Raw genomic sequence first — 19,688 nt, 5'->3', positions numbered from 1 at the left:
CGTTCGAAATCATCTTTCTTCAACCTTCTAAAGGTCATGGTCTGCAGCATTAACCGTTCATGAGGTTTGTGTCTGTAAACAATGAAAATGTAAAATGAAAAAAACGCCGGTACTAAGTAAAAATACTATTGCGATAGTTTTGTAATGAAATGGCGAAAATCACATCATTGATAAAAGTCGCAAATATTGCATTGTTGTGCATCCGACCTGTATCAATTGAGATATCATCTTTTGTTCGACTGACTTGCAGTTCTAAAACATTTTCGTCGTCTAATTAGTCTAGAACAATGATAATGAAACCAACACTGCATTGGTCTGTTATTTTATCGCAAAATAAAGTTTTGAAACTGACGTTGAACTCACATTTCGCATTCGTCTACGCAAAAAAATTTTCAGTCATTACACCAATCTCGATCATTAATTTAGTTTAAATGGGGTAAATCAGATGGAGCTATGAATGATTTTCTGTTTGATTGTTACATGAAATTGCATGCGTAATAAATTGCATGGAACAGCATGAGTCTAATACACTAAATCAATCTCAATAATGTTGAAATAGTAGATACAACTAAAGCAAAACAGATAAAGTGTTTTATCAATGAACTTCAGTGCTTATTCAATGGATATTTTGCCATTTCATCTTGAGGTAAGTGAAAAGAGATGTATGAGAGAAAAACTTTTCTACCCTGACCCGATTCCGTTTTTTACCGTCCATCTAATACGAACTTTGCTGTTATTACTTCAAAATCTTTTATTCATATTGACCCCTTAAACGCTTTGAAAAAGTCCAATAGTCATTTATACTCATGAAAATTCAGCACCAAACACTCAGTCTGACTGACTTTTTTCAACAGACAGAAAAAGTTAACCCATTAAGTTTAATCAAACTTTTATTTTGAAAAGCGATCCCAGAAAATGGTTTGATGTGATTGAGATGAAATATAACCAAAGTTTAACAATTATGAAACCATAATTATTTCTTCCTTCTTTTCTTTGCATGATAATTCTGTTTCCCATGCTTGATATGCTGTCAAAAACAGATCCATTGTTTCGCTCCCTTTACATGAATCGCGTTGAAGCAAGTTTTTTACTCTCAACTTTATTGTTCAGTTTGTAAATTGAAAAAAATGTAACAATTAAAATGTTGCACTCTAAACATTTGTTGAACCCATAAATCGATAAAATTCAATGCATTCATAAACACCCAATGATAGACCAACTGCTATCCAAACTTTTCCTGTTTCATGGAGAAAAAAGAGTCAAAATTCAATTGCTTTTTGCTTTCTGCAAGAAACAAAATTTCAATAATTTCCTTTCTCATGAATTGTTGCTAGCTACAAAAAAAGAAATGCAACTTTTTCCAAGAATTTTTTTCTTCTCCTCTATTTCTGTTTCTCTTTTCCTTGGCCCATTTCATTTTTCAATTTGCATTTTGCAATTAAAAAATTTCCATCTCAATTAACTTCCGTTTTCAATTGTTCTCACAATCAGATTGCAAATTCATCATAAATTCTGATTCAATTACTGAGATAATTGAATTTTCTTGACGCCAATTTTGAAATATCATTAATGTCGAGATGGAAATGGAAATGAAGAAACAGGCAAGAAAAGTGAATTGAATTGAAACTCTAGTCAACCAATGTTCCATCAGTTCCATAAAATCTTAATCACATTTCTGTACATGTGATTAGCTTTATCTTCATCAAACCTCCCACCAAATTCAATAATGACGGTTATAATAATAATGATGATATCAATGAAAATAACAGTTTCATGTCATCAAAATTTTTCTTTTTTTTCTTCTCTCCCTGTCATTCACATGTTATCTTGCTTGGCCATGGAAGTTGAACTTTCTCATGTTAACGCTTATGAAACTTGATATTCATTTTTGTCAGTTTTCATCCAATAAATAACTTAATTAATTTTCCCATTTTACTCATTGACTTGAGATGCATTTGTATTAATACAAAAGGGAAAAGTTTCATTTTCATTTTAAATATTGATCAACAGTTGAGTTGAATGGCTAGATATTGATTATTTCAGCAGAAAACATTTCATTGTACAGAATGTCAAAACTTATTCTGATGAAGCTGCAAAAATGCTTCTTTTCAGTTTCAATTCAACATTTCAATTTCTGGTGATTTTCCATTTCTTATTTTCCCTCATTTTATTGTCCTTTTTTGCCTTGTTGCTGCTCATCATTATCATCATATTGAATGCCAATCTCAATCTTTTCTTTTCTTTCTCGTTCTCTTTTCATTTTAAATTCAATTTCGCCATTTCATTCCTCATCATGCTCACCTTTCCACACACCAAATGTCATCGTCAAATGTACCAAGTAAATCGTCAATCAATCCATGCACAACATTTTTTTCTTTTCTTCTCATTTCATTTTCTCTATTCTTCAAACCTCTTTTCTTTCATACACTTTTCTTTACCTCAAACTCGATATTTCCGTTCTTTTCACTTTCTGATACTTTCCAATTTCCACCATATTTATTGAATTCACTCCATGAATCGTAATAATCTTGCCTGTGGTTGCAAGCTCAAGATTCTCAGATAGTTTCTGTTCCAAAATGCTCATCAATGTTACATTCAAAGCAAAACTGATTCATCAAATGTAAATCCTTATTGAAACAAAATGATTACAAATGATGAAATTAAACAACTTTTTCCACAAAATAGACGAATCGAAAAACGTTTGAATATTAGAATCCAGAGTAAATCGATTCTTTGTCCAAAATCGCGACTCGAAAAATCTTTCATGCCCATTGTCATCTTGAAAATAATTATCATCATTGAGTTGCATTCATTTTTCCTGTTCCATGTTTCAGTGCACCAAACAAGATGATACAATTCCTCAAGGTGACAAAAGTAAATGTTTATTTGCTTCTCTACTTTTTTCATGTTAACCTGGACACAAGCAAGAGATGAAAATAAAGTAACAGGATGCAGTGAATGGTGAAAATGGAAAAAAAGAAGAGATAAACAAACATTTACCTTTACCATTCTTACCTGTTTTTTTCCTCATTTTGTGAATGTTTTTTATTCTTGTTTTACTCTTTCTTCTTCTCACCAACTCTAATCATTTTCAATCTTAAATCTGTTTTATGCTTAAATCTTTTCTCTTCATTCTTTGTTCCTAAATCCTTTTCCAACTTATCCTGTGTAAGGCGAACAGAAAAAAGAGAAAGAAAATGAAGCAAAAGAAGACAAAGATGAGGAGCTGATGAGGATGAGCATGAAGAGAATGAGAGAAAAAAAGAGAAGAACAAGTTGAGTAACTCTTTTTTCTGCCCTGATTCAGCTTCACATTTTACCTTGTAACTCTAATTTCCTGTCTACTCTATCTTTAGGTGTTTACTTTATCCTCTTTTAAAGCTTCAATTTTACCTTACGCTTTCCCTCCCTGTGCTTACATTTGTCTTTATCATCTTCATCCTTCTTCTCTTCCACTTAGATCCTCATCAATCTCACCTATTAGTATTGACAGATTTGCTCACCTTCGTACCTAAATTTTTCTTCCTCTTTTCTTCAGTCCCTTCAGATGTCTTCCATTGACAGATACTAAACTGGAACCACTCATAGTACAATCATCATCATTAACAGCAACAAAAAAGATCAACTCTAAAAATATAAAGACAAAAAGCGAAAGGTCAACAGAAAATTTTCTCAAAATTCATTGCCATTCAATGGAACAATCCTGGAGAAAAGTTCAAATGGATTAATGCAATTTGCAAATGTATTTGCAACCGAGGAACAGTGAAAGGTTTTTGTTTTGAAATGCAATTGATTTATGGATTCAAAATGTGATCGTTTGCCACAACATGATTACTTGGAAACAAAATTTTATCCAAAAAATACTTTCATCAAACGAATAGCATTTCATGCAAGTTTCCCATTTTAAAGGATAAATCTTCTTCTTCATTCTCATCTTTTTTTCCTTCAAACGTTTATGCATTTTGAAACATTTACTTGTTTCACTTTTGTTTCAATTGTTTTTCCACTCGAAACGATTATCAATATGATTCCCCTGCAAATGGATTAAAACAAGTTCAAGTGATGCACTTGCACAGTCCAACAACAGCCTCTGTTTTTTCAGTGAAAAAAACAAAATTGCAATTATTCTTGTTGAATGTTTTCCTCTACTCTTTTACCTCATCATTAAAACCTTGCTCTCAAATTTCAACTCCTCTATATTATACACTTTGATAACCTGATTCCAGGAGAGGTAAAAGTTTGAGCAGCAAGAAAAAAACAGGTTTACAAGGTTTTTGCAAAAAGAGAAGGAAAAAAGGTGCAAAAAAGGAAAAAAACGAAAAGAGAAAAAAAAGGTTATGGAGAATTCAAAATTTGACCCTGATCATGCTCCAATGGATTCTAGATGTAGCTTGGTCAATTATCTGGCAAGTGAATCTGAATCAGAATCTGGTGAGAGGACCTTTGAAATTTTACTCTTACCTGATCAATCAAAAGCCATTTCATATAACAGACTTGCCTCACCAACATCATCACCTCCACATCATTCAAGCAACTCGGCCAGCTTTACTTTGATGGATGAAGATCATAACAGTAATGGTCAAACTGATAACCTTTCTGCTAATAATAATAGCAACGCTACTAAATACTATGAATGCGATAAGCAATATAATCGAAGAATATCATTAACTGAAAATTTACTCAGTGGCCTTAGTCCAACTAGAAGTAAGTAATCGTAACATAATTATCCATCTTGTTCGACTTTTTCCATTCACTTTTTTTCTTCTTCTTTTCTTGCTTCACTTTTTACCTTTGTATCAACTGATATTTACTCAGATTCCCATTTGATTGGTTAGTTGATTTGTGAAAATCACTAGAGAATTTTACACTTTTTTTCGTTACTTTTTTTTCTTGTTTGAATTATTCATTAGATGGATGAAGGCGAAGAAACTAAATAATTTAAATGTAAATTTTTTGCATCTCAACGTGCCAATGTTTTGAAAGCCGATCTTAAAGATTGCTGTTAAACTTGCATGTAAATGCGATAATCATATTTACATTGCGTTTGATTATTCAATGCAATTAACTCAATCAATTACAACTTCTCAGTTTATCTGTTTGTTGCCATGATTTAATAATTCATGTTATTCCAATTTGCCAATGTTAAGCCCAATTAGTTGACGTGAAACAAGAGCAAACAAATTGTTCAACAAACAAAATTACAACAAAACAAAATCAATGTGCAAAGGCTCAAAATTTATCATTCCCTGTTTACAGTTTGTTTCATGGAATATTTTGTTTGAAGCAATTCTTTTTTTACCCAAAATTCACTCAATTGTTTCAGATAAAAGCTTGACATTTCAAATTCTATTTTTTGCAATTGAACTAATTTTCCTTTCCATTTCGCCCAGACTCTTGTCATTTACCTTTTTCATTTGTACATGAACTTTATCCTGCAACAGTAAATCATATTGATGTGAAAAGAATGGAAAATTTTTCCAAAACTTTTATTTTCTCAAAGTTCATCATTCAACATTTATGCAAATTTCGTATTAACGTAACAACACTTTTTGCATTGAAATATCAATAGCTGCCATTAGTGGTATTCCTGAGTTTGTTGAAACTTCCATCGTTTTACGTAAAGATAAGAGCAACGAGCTTGGAATACGAATCACTGGAGGTTCAGATACATACTTGGTAAGTACATTATGAATATAAACATTTGATCAACTGTTCAACTATTTTCTTTACTCTGAATGTTTAGAAGGTCAACTATTTTATTGTTGACCTTACAGGGAAGGGAATCTTTATACGTGCTGAACAAGAAAATTGATAAGACATTTAGGAAACTTTTTATTGGACTTTGTTTTTCTATTTACTTTTGTTAATATTTAATGAGCCATTGAAAGCCTTAAATACTAATGAATACTATAATAAGACAAGAGCTAATCATTGATTCATCTCTTAATTTGTTCTCAACTCGCTCCAATTGCAAGTCAAGAGTTTCTCAAGTCATGAATGATTCTAATTTTAGCCTTGACTGGCCAAAAAGAATGTATTCATTTTCCTTTATTTTGCATACATTGCTAGTTTCACAAAAGTAAGATTAAACAGAACATCAAGAGTATTCTGAAATTCATGATGAAAACAGTATTGATTAGCCAGCATGGTCGAAATGAGAACAATTTCTGCCTTTTCTCGAACAAAATAGAAAATTGAAAGTCTTGGTGAAAAGTCAACTTATTCACTAAATTGCTAGCTTAATGTCTTTCAGTTCTCTGGTAAAAAAAAGACTAACCAATTGATGGTTAAATTTCCAGCTTAGGTTCAAATGATTATTTTCACTGTTATTATCGCAGGAGTCTATAGTGGTTTGTGAGGTTGACCCCGATGGAGCAGCCTACAAGGATGGAAGACTCAGAAAGGGTGACCTTATATTGGCAGTTAATGACATATCATTTCGTGAAGTTTCATACAAGGATGCATTGAGAGTCCTCAAGGAAGCCTCGAGTCCACTAAAATTGCTGGTTCTTCGTGAAAACCCGCAAACACTTTTCACGACATCACAAAGTAAGAAGTTAAAGTTGTTTCTCTAGTTGGTAGAATTTCGAAATTCTGAGAAAAGTTTAAGAAATAATTTGATATTTGATGAAACTTAAGAAAAAGTTTGAACATAAAATGTGATTTATTTTTTTATCGACTCTAAATCAGAGCAAATTCAATAATCATTAATAGCAACTTTATGAAATAATAATTCGAAAATGACATTTTGATGAAATGGATAAAAGTTTTTCCAAGAAATCATCGGAATTGGTGCATTTCATGCATATCTTGAAAACATTCAATGAGGAACTAAATCTTGAGAATTTGAAAACTTGGCTTGTTAGAACATGAAAAGTCTAAAGTCAATATTTGAAATTCGTTCAACTAAAATCTTTAGAGACAAAAATAAAATCTTGACACAATTTAATCAACTTTATCGTAGTCGGAGGAATTGGCAAAAAACATGTTTAGAACATTTGATGAACATTTTCAGACTTTTCATTTTACTCCAATTTTCTGTTTATCAACCCTTTTCTTTCCACCTTTTCATCACAACGATAATGACGTAATATTATATTAAATATTTTACCTCAAGTTTTTACACCAATTGTTGGAGAAAAATGAACTTCATTTTTATTGTTGAAAATGGAAAATGAAGCCTCAATTGGAATTTCATTAATTTTTTCAATTTTCAAACCATTCAAACTTATTCCATCAACTTTAATAATCTCTGATATTTACTCATAGAATTTGAAATGAGAGTAGAAATGAAGTGCACAAATGAGAGTCTTGTTGATTAAAAGTCTTTTGATTCACCTTTTATAACAATTCCAACAAGTTGGACAAATAATTAGCAGAAAGCGGGGAATAGCGAATCGGAAATTGAAAAGGTCTTTTTGTTGTGAAGAATTTTCGAATTAAGAATTGATAATATTTTTTTCTTTTTCGCTAAAATTTTCCTTCTATTTTACTTTTACAGGTCCAAGTAAATTTATCACAGTCCAACTGCGAAAGGCAAGCATCAAAGATAAACTTGGTCTGAGTTTTGTTCAACGAACAAATGGACGTGGAGTTTTCATAACTTATGTTGTAAGTTTATCATTATTTTATTTGAGAGAAGGGCAAATATTATCTGATGGAAGAAAATTTTCCAATGGAAAATTGGTGAGAATGAGAAAAACGAAAAGGTGAAAGCAATGAAAAATGCAACAGAATTGCATTATTGAAATGCACTCGATAAAAGTTGAATCATTTATAAAAATTGATGGACAATGGAATAAACTTTTTCTCTTCTCACAATTTACTCTCTTTCCAGTCTTAGAATCCATTTATATCATTATTATTCCTTTTATTCAACAGGAAAATAAATTTTCACTCCCTGTAATGCTCTACATTAATGAAACTGTAATGCATTTATTGACATGCAACAAACCATTATCTTTATTTTTAGATTAGTGTAACCTTAATCGGATAGACTGAGCTTACCATGTTACAGATTACGTGAATGCTTCGAATTTACTCATTTCTTTAATCGTAGTTATCATAATCATTGCCAATAATGTTACCTGTAAATCCATTTTTACCTTTTCTCTCTCTTTTCCTTTTCGTCTTTATCATCTTCACCATTCGCTTTTATTGCCAATTGTTTTCATCAGCCTTCACTTTTCACCAATAACAATGTTTGATATTTTGTATTTAAGGTTATTAATGATAGCTTTTGGTATTGATAAATTTCTTGATAACTTTCAATAAATCGAGTAACTATGGTGATTACAGTTTATCGAATAGTTTGTCGACCAATTTGTAAGAAATAGCAAAAATTAAAGGATAAAAATGGATCAACATTAAAGTGCAATGAAAATGGTTAAACAAGTTGTCACTTAACGGTCAATATTGATTCAGTGAAGACACGATCGTGAATAGGAAATATTTAGATAAGAAACATTAATCTATCGATTAATTTGCAAGTTTCATTTCAAGAATTTTTCAGTTTCGATGAGCATTTTCGGTCAGTCAAAAAGTTTAGTTTCAAAAAAATCTATTTTTAGGCGATTGCCGTCTTCCTCCTTTGTTAAGGCCAAAGCAGAAAGGCACTTGAAGATACAAGCTTACCTTAGCTATCATCGAAATTAGGAAGGGAATAGAATAAGAAAAAGAGGAAAGTTCAAGGTTTATCTGAAGTAAAAGAAAAAAAAGTGAAAGCTCATTCTTCGATATCAATGTTGTTCGAACAACAAATTGACTTAAGTAGTGATGAGATGATTAAAGTTTTTACCTTAATCAACATTTTATTCTAATTCGATGACATTTTATCTCTCCAATTCAATCTCAAGCTTTGGAGTTTTAAAGTTTACTTGATTCAATGATTAGGCAAATTGCGTTTGTGGTTGAATTTGAATCTTTGCTTTCGTCGACTTTTGAATTAAGAATGCCTTTTCTTCTTGAAAATTCTGTAAACACTCGAATTATGAAACACAAAAAGCAATAATATCCTTCGTTGAATTGAAAAGACAGTGTTCAACCCTGGCTATTCGAAGCCAAACAAATTTCAATGTCGATCAATAGATAAGTATGGTTTCACAATGATATTGAGATGTTATTGTTTCCCACTTTTAAATGCTTTTTCAAGCTTGAAGTCCACTCTAAAATAATTTTGTTCAAGTAACCCTAAAGGTTAAAGGAGTTTCAAAACTTCTGTATGAACCTCGAAAGGTCTTCAATTACTGATGGCTAAAAATTTAATTTCGTAATGTAAACTGCAATGTTTCATAACAATTTTGAAATTCAAGACGAAACTTCGTTAACTATATTGAGGAAAATCTATAAATAAACACAATGAAGGATAACCTATTATTCTGGATTTCATGAACTTTTGCCCACAGTTTATCATTTAAACTTAAATTTTGCATAAATAAAATGGTTTATTGAACATTAATAAAAAGAGCAGCTTCACAGGTCAAAGGTCTGTCACGCAATCACGAACTTTTTACTCAACATTTCCATGACTTTTAAAAAGGTTATCAGAATGCAGTTCAACTAGAAATCAAGAAAATTATCCATGAAAAAGGGTTAAATTTTACGCTCATGATTGAACGTGAAATGTTTAAAGTTGAAATCTTTTCATTTGTTATTCCATGCAAAAGTTTTATTCAGAAAATTTGATTGTCTCTTCAACTTGAGTTAATCAACAACCAACAATAATGAAAAGAAGAATCACTCTGTTATTCAGAATAAACGCCCGAATTTTTTATTCTCTTCAGTTAATCAACTAGATTGATCTAATTCATATTGAATATGCAAGGAACAAAAAGAGGGAAAATTCATTTCCATTCAACATTATCTTTACCATTCAGCTTAGCATTAGATTAAGCTCATCTGTTTGATGAAATCTGATGAAAGATGTTTTCCTCGAGATGAAACGTTTTATTCATCAGAATTTTCTCTCTCTTCTTTCCACCTTGAAAAGCAAGAAGAGAAAGAGAAGAAAGTTACATTTTCTACCGACTCACAATTTCATCATTTTTACCTTTTTCCTTTTTCACTGCGTTCTTCTTTCGACAAGAAAAAAGTTGAATTACTTTTTTTATGCTGTTTACCATTCCACCTCTTTACACCCTTCAATTCAATCATTTATTTATCGCCTTCTATTTGTGTTCTGCCAATTTCATTTCATTTCCTTATGAGGAAAACAGCATAACCATTGACAACATGCATAAAGAAGAGTCAATATAATCTTATCCAGAATTGCATGGAAAAAGAGAAAATTCTCCTTCTCAGATAAAATTCTATTCCATGAAGCACAAACATATTGAGATGAAAGTTATGAAATTTGGGTTTTCTGTTTACTTCAATAATCTTATTTTTTGTTCTTGGACAACAATTGCAACAAAATATCAACTTTATCGATCAAACTTTTCTCATGAATCAACAATGAAATTCGCAAGATAAACCAGGTAAAGTGTCTCACTGTTGAGGTTACAATTAAATTACACTTTGATTGGATCAATTTTCATGACATTTTCACAAGTCAACTCTTTCTCTCTTTTCTTTCTTTGCTATTGATAACTTCAACTGTTGAGAGAAGCCAAGAACAAAAAGTTGATATTCTGTTCAAGTTTATTATACTTAAGATTAACATCAAAGTTATCGATCAGTTTACATTGAAAGTTTTCCAAGCACGCAAAAGTGATTCAGCTAATTTCATTTACATGATTTTCTGAGTCTTTTTTAAACTTTAATCTGTATAGCTTTAAGATTCATCTCTATTATCATTTCTGCTCTTCTCGTTGCTTCACATTTCTTCATCATTATTGTTATCGTTATTATGGTAAAGAAAAAGGGAAAACATTAAATGCGTTAGACTTTAGGTAATGTGAAGCTACAACAGAGACTGGTTTACTTGAGGTTAAAGTCGTAGCAATGAAGTTGCCAGACAATATATAATAATTTAGAGTTTAATGAAAAAAAGTATAAAAAAAGCATTTCCAGTTTTGGCGCAGTTTTAATGGCAAGTCTGTTTCTACTAAACAATAGTACAAAGTACTAATATTTTGAAAAAAATATTGTTTACCTAATCTATTATCATACAGGGGTTAATATTTTCAGTAATGATTAAATTATTCAAACTGCACATTCATCTTTTGTGGTGTAAGAGCATTAGAAGGGTGAATTTTTCGATGTTTCTGAACACTCTTTCTCACAACCCTTATATTGTACATTTCTAAGTTTAAGTTTTTTATCCTTTTTATATAAAAGTGGCTTTAAAAGTAAAAATGAAAAACTATGTTCAATGATAACTAAAGCTCAGGAAGTGCTCCATCTTGATGCTTGATTGTGAAATTTAACGATCTCTATGGTTTAACACTTCTGCAAAATGTTTCAGAGCACAAAGCTTTGTTGAGAAAATCTTGTTGCTGTGTGGGTGCATATTCAATAACTACCGGAGCAGTTCGCACCCTTGAGTGACTTTCCCCACAAAGGAAAGTCACAATTCCTGCTGTCAAAAAATTGTCATGAATACGCCGTATGGTGTTGTATTGAAGGCGAAAAACGTACTTTGTAAACAGCGCACGCTGTCTTGTTCGCATTGAAAATCACCATTGCGATATTCTTTGCAGATTATAACCTTTTTGCTATCAATTTTCAAATGGTGGTATAAAAAACTCGAATCAAATTGATTCTCAATTGCATGGTTTTTACCATTTGGTATCAATGGTAAAATCTCAGCCCGACATCTTAATTTGCAGCTCATTTCTACTGATTATTTTTTCTTTTCTTCATTTTCTTTCTTTCATCTGTTTTGGCAATGATCAAGTTTGAACGAGTACAATATTTTCCGATTCAATAGTTTATTCACCAAGAAATACATTTTCATTTTCAGAAGCAATAACATTTTCTCCAAGCAATCAATATTCAATATGTATATTCATCAGATAGCATTCATTACTCACTTGCTTTTTTCTATTACTCAATCTTCCTCTTATTTTCCCTGTAGAACCCAAGTGAAAATGTTTTGACCAAATCAACAAAATCCAAGCCATTATGAGCAATAACTAAGGTTGGCACAGAAGAAAAAAACGAATCCTTAATCTAGTTGAATGTCACAGTAAAAGGCAAGATTGAAATGAACTACAAATAAAGTGAAAAATGATGCATAAAAAGAGTTAGCAATTTTACCATGCAACCTAATTACATTGTAACGAAATTAGAAAAAAATGATAATTAAGCAAGTTTGCGTTTGAAGCAAGAAAAGAAATCTCAGAATTGAATGCACCCATGAAAATGTCAAGCAAATTACCAGAACGATTAAAGAAATGAAGCATTCTAAAAGAACGTGAAAACAATGATTGGAATGAAGGAATAATTTCCATCATTTTCATGGCAATGATAACAATTAGGAAAGGAAGCAGATGGAAGACGAGAATGATATTAAATGCAGAATCGTATTCAGACAAAATCAGTATTGACCTTAGGCTTTGTTAATCATTTGGGCTTTTTGTCTTTACTTCCTCATCATGTGTGGATATTTAAGCTTGTCATATATTCATTTTGTATTAGCAAGCCTTTTACTTCAATTGTACTTCAATATAATATATTTCATGGTTCATCAAGAAGCTCTTTTTTTTCGCTTGTTTTTCCTCTCTTCTCTCGTTATGCAAATATAATTATGAGTTACAATTAGGAAATGATGGGTAAAGACAACAAGAGAAAGGCAAAGGAATGAAATTACAGAAGCATCAGCAGAAAAGAGAAAAAAAAGTTGAAGAAGAATTTTTCTGACATATTTAATAAAGCGCAAAACCAAATTATATTACATTGAGTTTTTGTTTTGCTTTTTTCTCTACTTCCTACAGATGAAAAGAATTGACTCGAAATATTATAGTTGAAGAAAATGTTGGAAAATGCAAACTTCTTTTCCTTGCTTTTCAGACAAATTGTTGTCTTTTTGTTCACTCAATTTTCCCTCTTCATCATGTTCATCATGTTCACCATTTTTACATCAATAATCAAAGTTTCATCAGTTTTACCATTTACTCGGCATCAAGTGAAATTCAATTTACTGTATCAAATCATTTCAAACTGTAATCTCGATTTTATTTGGTTTAAGCGGTTTTCATGAATATTGAAACCATAATGGACATTTGAAGAAGTTATTGTGATACAGAATTTGGAATTAAATTGATGGGAAAAGATTCAATTTTACAATAATTGAAAGTGAAGGTTCAGCTTTTGATGGTAATCTGGTCGATATGTTTGGATGAGAAGAAAATAGATTTTGGCCAATTTTTAGTGTTCAATTTTGAAAACCTTTGCAACTTTTTTTTTGGTTCAACTTTGACCAATTTCATGAGCAATTCTTGAACCTGACAAGTCTTTCAAGTGTAACAACCATTTGACAAGATAATGAGAATGAAAAGGTAAAAGTTGAATCACAAGATTATCAAGAATAATTTTATCCCTTGGATTGGTCAAAATTTTGAAGCAAAGTTGACATGGACTTAAACTTGGAGATGAACAAAAGTAAATGTCAACAGATTTTGTTGAGATAAATGTTCAACTAAACGGTGCAACGATAAATGATTTTTTATCAAGTAAATTGAATTAATCTTGTGATAGCACTTGAAAATAATTAAATTGCTTTCATTATCATTTTCAATGAGTTTCTTTTCATTTCATTTCATTCTATTTCATTGTCCTAATTATAGTTTGATTGGAAAATAATATTATTCATGTCAACAAAAATTTTAATTAGCTCAATTGTTTACCATGTTTTTCTTTGTTCCTATTGAATATCTTTTTTTTTGCTGGCAAAGTGTTGAACAAGGATTGTTATAATGAATCGACGTGATCATAAATAGCAACAACAATAATGAATGGAATGATGGAAAAGTGGTAAAAGAAAATAATAAATGTTGAACAGAATATTGTATTTTCAATATTATTTTTCGTTACCTTTGACTAGATAAATAAACAGGGAAGATGAAAGAGAGATAGAGAGACAAGAGAATGAAGGGAAATGTCAAAGTTGAAAGGTTTCACTAAAATGTACTCATTGAATGGCAATAAAAAATTAGGTAAATTAATCTGATCAGAAAAGATAAATTGATAAAATACTTCATTGACTTTAACGAGCCTTTCAAGTGGAATGATATTTTAATTTTACTTTGTCAAAGCCCAACTATCCATAGTAGATTAGTGTTATTTTTATTGTGATCAACTTTGCTTTAAGTGGTCATTATACGCTCTTTGAACGATTATTGCTACAAAATTCAAGTTAATGTTGGGATGAAACTTAGGCTCCAGGTTTACACCAAGAATTGGAAGGAGAGTATTTTCATTATCCTTGAGCTTTACTCATCAGCTGAGTAAAAGTAAAACAATGATGGAGTCATTTGTTTATTTTCATTGCATTTTTTGAATCCTTATCAAGCAAGTCTATTCGAGAAGTTGCAGTATTTTCAGTCAGCTCTCATTATTAGGGACTTCAAAAAGTCAGTGACCTAAAAAGGGCCGACTTATCAAATCTCCCAACACGCATATTAACTCTCTAGTCCATACAATCCAGCCAAGGTTTGATGGTGGACCTGACGAGACTGACTCAAAAAGGCACCGACGAGTGACCCATCTTGACCTTCAAACACTTTGCTACGAAGGCTTGACAAACATTACTTTGTTTAAAGAACTGGACCAGAGTGTTTCAACCACACACATGAAAAAGGGTTCAAAACTCCTCAGACAGAAAAGCAAAAAGAAGTTGGCATTTTTCAAAATTTTCATTTTTTTATTTCAAACATTTCGAATCAAATCTTTTCATCAGTCTAAAGCGAAGAAGAAGTGCCCTCCAAATTGAAGCTGAGGAAGCTAGCTTGGTATAGATCTTTTAGATACTCAATGAAATACTGAAAATTGAGCGTAAAATTTCGATTGCGAGCTCTTTTGTAGGTGCCATTAGAGGTGGTCATATTTCTCCAGGGAATTTTCATGAGGAATACCAAAATATTGAAGATTAAATCGATTAAACTTTTCCAATGATATTGTGGTCACTGTGTTCTAAAATAGATCGATGCTTTTCTCTTGCATTTAGATAGTGTTATTAGAATAATTAATATCTTGGAGTTAATGTGAAACTTTGAGTTATGTATCATAAGTATCATGAAATGTGTTAATTATGTAGATTTGCACATTTATTAATAATTACACTTTACTGTCAATCGACTTATTCCATCAGAAGGAAAGCAACTTTCACATTTTAATCGTTGACAATCATTAACTTTAAACTTCTTACAAGCATCATTGACGAGTTGAACCTTTTCGCCCATTTACTCAAGCTCAATAATTTAATAGTTTCGGATTGCAATCTATTTATGAAGTGAAAGTTTATCTATTAAAATATTATAATAGCTTTGTTAATATTTATTTTTCAACATTTACATTACTTTCCCTTGTTTGCCATCTTAATTTGAATTTCCCTGAGAATAAGAAATTCATCATTCAAAACAAGTTATTTTCACGGTTCACTTGAACCCATCTCTGTACACATGTAAATGTTGATAAAAAGATTCACCAGAAACTATACCTTTCCAGATAAGTCAACGAATTGATTCAATTTGCTCTCTGTTTCAATATAAAGTTTCAGTAAATTTCAATAAATGCATATTAAGTTTTCACAGTTTTTCAACTTGCAATGTTTTCATTTTGTTGTTTAAACATTTAGCCCTTCAAGTCAACTTGCCAGTTGAACACTTCTCGGATTTATAATTCAATTATAATTCATGAAAACTGTTGCCCATAGACGAAAAGAATTTAATTAATTTCATCTTTACTCAACAATAGAGTTGACTCATTAAAAGAAATAGTTTCGAAGAAAAATCTCAACTTCTTTTTTGCTTTTCAATCTTAAATAGTTGGAATGTAAACAGATGAATGCTCCAATTAGATGGAGATTAATGTGCATTGATGTTGATTAATGAGCCGAAACTTTGAATACTCAAAGCTTCTCAAATTGTTAACAAGCTCAACAAAGGGAATCGAGAAAATAGAATGAACTATTTTTTATAAAAAAAAAGATTCAGTTGAAAAAATTTCAGCTCAAGACCTTTGAATGATTTCATGAAAAGATAATCAAACCAATATTGTCAGTGAAAAAGTTTACAATGCTAATGATTTTTGCTCCATTAATTGTGAGCAAGAATAAATTTTGGATTAAATCGACTTTTATCGACATTTCCTGCGCTACATTGAGTTGTGAAGTCTTGAAATTTAATAAACTTTTTCATTTTTCACCAAATTTTTATCATATTTTGGTTTAGTAAAGTTTCACTTTGAAAAGATTCCACTCAATTAGCTCGGGTAGGTTTCTTTTAACCTTTTTTTTCTCATTAAATTGCGATTTTTTTCATCTAGAGAAGATTATTTTGTTCTAAAATTGTTGGCTCAAAGTATTAATTTACTCGTTTCAGTCTAACAATGAAATTCAATCTCAACATTTCTTCTTGTTTCACAATTGAACCATCAAAATAAACAATTTATCCCATTCAGTTCGTTTAACCTTTTGGGATTCAAAATTTAACAACCAAAGTATTAACCTGATGTAGCAATTAAATTCAAGACATGAAAATAGTTTTCCAGTTTACCGCATTTCAAGCTGTGCAAGTTTCTGTAAAAGCAAAAGTCTTGGAACTCAGGGATTGCGAATTACAATGTTACAAAATTTCTTAAAATTTTAAAGTTTTGTGTCAACAAAAGTTGTAATAATCAGACAAATGTCAATATATTGCACAAATATCAGTTGATATCAAGGTAAAGTTGTTCATTCCCTTAAAGCAAGTGCAATTATTTAGTTTACTTTAGTCTTATGATGTTGTCACACGAATGAACCAAGGACGCAATCGAAAGCGGGAATCCAATGCTAAGCAATACATAAACATGCATTTTTAATGATCATAAACTTTCATTCTGTTGGTTGCCTTGTAAAAGTTGTCTAAATCTCTCAAGAGGTTCTTAGAAAAACAGTGAAATGATAAAAGGTAAAGGTTCATTCTTGTAATATTATTAATAAAGAGAATATTTATGAATGGTAAAATCTTTTTTTCACATTCAATTCTCTGTAGAGATATTTACATGAGAGAAGGTAAAAAGAAAATGAATGCTGATTTATCATTAGAGCAATAATAATGTTTGATTAATTTTCTTTTTCGTCTTGTAGCAACATTGAATTTACTCTTTACTCTTTTTTTTAATATTTCCAACAGCAACCTGGGAGTATAGCAGCTCGACAGGGACGTAAAATAATGCAAGGAGACCAAATATTGGAAATTAATGGGCAAAATGTTCGTGATAGCAATCAAAAGGATGTCGCTCAAATGGTCAACAATTTGGATGGTGAAATTGTTTTGCTTTTTGGCCGTAATCAATCTTTATCCAATGCCATTCAAGAATGGTGTCGGAAAAAGTCACAGATCCATTGGCGAACAAGAACTTCAACCTGGTCTGCTTATGGAGGTAACAAGGATAAAGTTCAAAATCAAAGGCCGAGTCTGCCTGCAGCAAATGATCAACCCTACTTTTTGGCCAAATATTCACCTGACAAGGAAACAGTTACCACTGGGTTTACCTTTGGCTATATGCCTGGTACATCGAATGGGATTGAAAATGAAGATCCCAATATGGTTAGTCGTTCATCGAGTATACGAAGTCGAACACGATTGTCGATTGTTGTCGAGGATACCAAAGCTCGCCTTCATCAAGATTCAATTGATAGTTTGGACGATTGTCAAATAATGAGAAACAATCCTTTATTACCTTCTATCCAGGTTACAGAATTTTGAATTCTACTGAAATGTTTTGTGCTGACATCTATGAAAGGATAGTCACATTATCAATGATACATTCAATGGAACCAAATTTCGCTTCTTCTATTGTAGATTGATCAAGGATATCTGATTTAAAATTCTTAAAAGTCGAGGGAGAATTGCAATAATGTTAATATAAATATTCGTTGACAGTCCATGTATTTTTGTAAATCTTGAAGCACTTTCGACTGAGCAATAAATCGTTGAAAACAAGAAGCAAACTCATTCAAACTTGGTTTTGAAAAATGAAATATGAATACAAGATTATGTTGAAAAATCTGAATTTCGAGTTAACATTGGGACTTTGTGGGTTTTAAAGGCATGAGTAATGAGTCCTTTAGTGCCATTAAAAAATTCTTCAATCGAAAATTTAGAGGAAATCGAGGCTGAAGTCGAAACTTCGATCGTCTGTTGAATAAATGAAACAGATTTTTTCATGAAATCATTCTACTTATGTAGCTTTTAATGGACAACCAGGAAATGCACTTTCTTTGCAAAATAAAATTGTCTATTTTGTACAAAAGATATAGATACATGTATGAGTAGTATAAGAAAGGACGGTCCTGGTGCAGTTGATCTATTCATAGATTCCTTCCATCCAACAAATAGCTGGACACTTATTATAGTCAAAATTTTTATCAGATCTATTAAACTTAAAAAGAAACATCATTTACATTAAGAATAAAGCCAAACTTAATAAGATTAAATTTTTGACTTTTTACTGGCAACATATGATCAGAAGAAGAAAGACAATTTGATTTGGCACGAGAGTTTGACAGCAAACTAACTTGACCAACTTTGAACTTTGAAACAAAGTTTGGAAATTAATTGTGAGTAAACATTCACTTTTAGAATTGAACTATTTATAAACATATAAACGTTAGTTCTAACTCACATTGGAACTAATTTAGAAACCCAATAATAAAATTTAACCAAATTTAGTCTGAGTATAGGTGAGTAAAGTAGAACAATCAGCATAGCTTCTTTAATTTCTTACCTATTTCACAACAGTTCATCATTTAAATTAAAACACAATAGTAAATAGTAATAAATTAATTAATCCTTTAAATGACGAACGTTTGCATTATTTCACTGATTCGAAAACCAACATAATTAATGAAATTTAAGCAAAAATCAGATTATTTAGTATATAAGCTTATTAGCTTTAATCAACTAAAATAAAGAGTATTTCCCTGTTTTTTATTGAAACCAAATTCGTATAGGTTTTTTTCAACGCGTCAATGATATTTCATCAGAACACCTATTATTAGTTTTGTAGAGACTAAAAATGATAAACATAAATTGGGGAACTGCCATTTGCACAGCTGAGCTGCTGTGGCTCGTTCAATTTCGCACAAAATAAAGAAAGACGGTCATATTATGCTGAGTGAGCGAGGCATCTGCTTCGCCACACAAGTGGCCGCCTTCAACTGTTTGGACCGATAACGGTCTTTCCGTACCTCAATTAGATAGGGAAAAACTAGGGTATTACAATAATATAGTTGAATAAAGTTGGTAGAAACATTCTTTTCATTAAATGAAGTGCTGTTAACACAGCATGACTAGCTATTATTACAGCCAAGAGATACTAATGTTTAACTATCAGGAGAGAATCCAGCAACTGAAGGACGAAATACAAGAAAAAGAAAAGTTCATAGAATACATAGATTCAAAATATGAAAGATACTTGGTAATTCCAAAAGAGGAATTCCAAGCCAGGTATTTACACAATGGGCAGAAGGTCGGACAAGAGAATTAGAAGAGCAAGCTAATAATGGAATCTTTAAGGCAATTACTATTCAATTTGTAGAATTT

The 19,688-nt window shown here is 31.1% G+C and overlaps 1 protein-coding gene across 1 annotated transcript; it reads left to right on the top strand.

The window, feature by feature from the left end:
* Positions 1-515: 515 nt before the first annotated feature.
* On the top strand, positions 516-18,315 carry LOC107363812 (ligand of Numb protein X 2-like). Its single transcript, XM_015931081.3, has 6 exons — positions 516-646; positions 3,539-4,704; positions 5,570-5,676; positions 6,339-6,549; positions 7,502-7,611; positions 17,274-18,315. Exons 2-6 carry the CDS (start codon positions 4,338-4,340, stop codon positions 17,847-17,849), a joined length of 1,371 nt encoding a protein of 456 aa, XP_015786567.2. The 5' UTR covers positions 516-646; positions 3,539-4,337; the 3' UTR covers positions 17,850-18,315.
* The last annotated feature ends 1,373 nt before the right edge of the window (positions 18,316-19,688 follow it).

The sequence above is a fragment of the Tetranychus urticae genome, chromosome 2 (assembly GCF_039701765.1).
Source record: "Tetranychus urticae isolate SD_2017Ah chromosome 2, NJAU_TeUrti_SD_1.0, whole genome shotgun sequence".
Classification (NCBI taxonomy): Eukaryota; Metazoa; Arthropoda; class Arachnida; order Trombidiformes; family Tetranychidae; genus Tetranychus; species Tetranychus urticae.
Note: the sequence above shows the minus strand (reverse complement) of the source record. Positions and strands in the feature narration are given on the sequence as shown.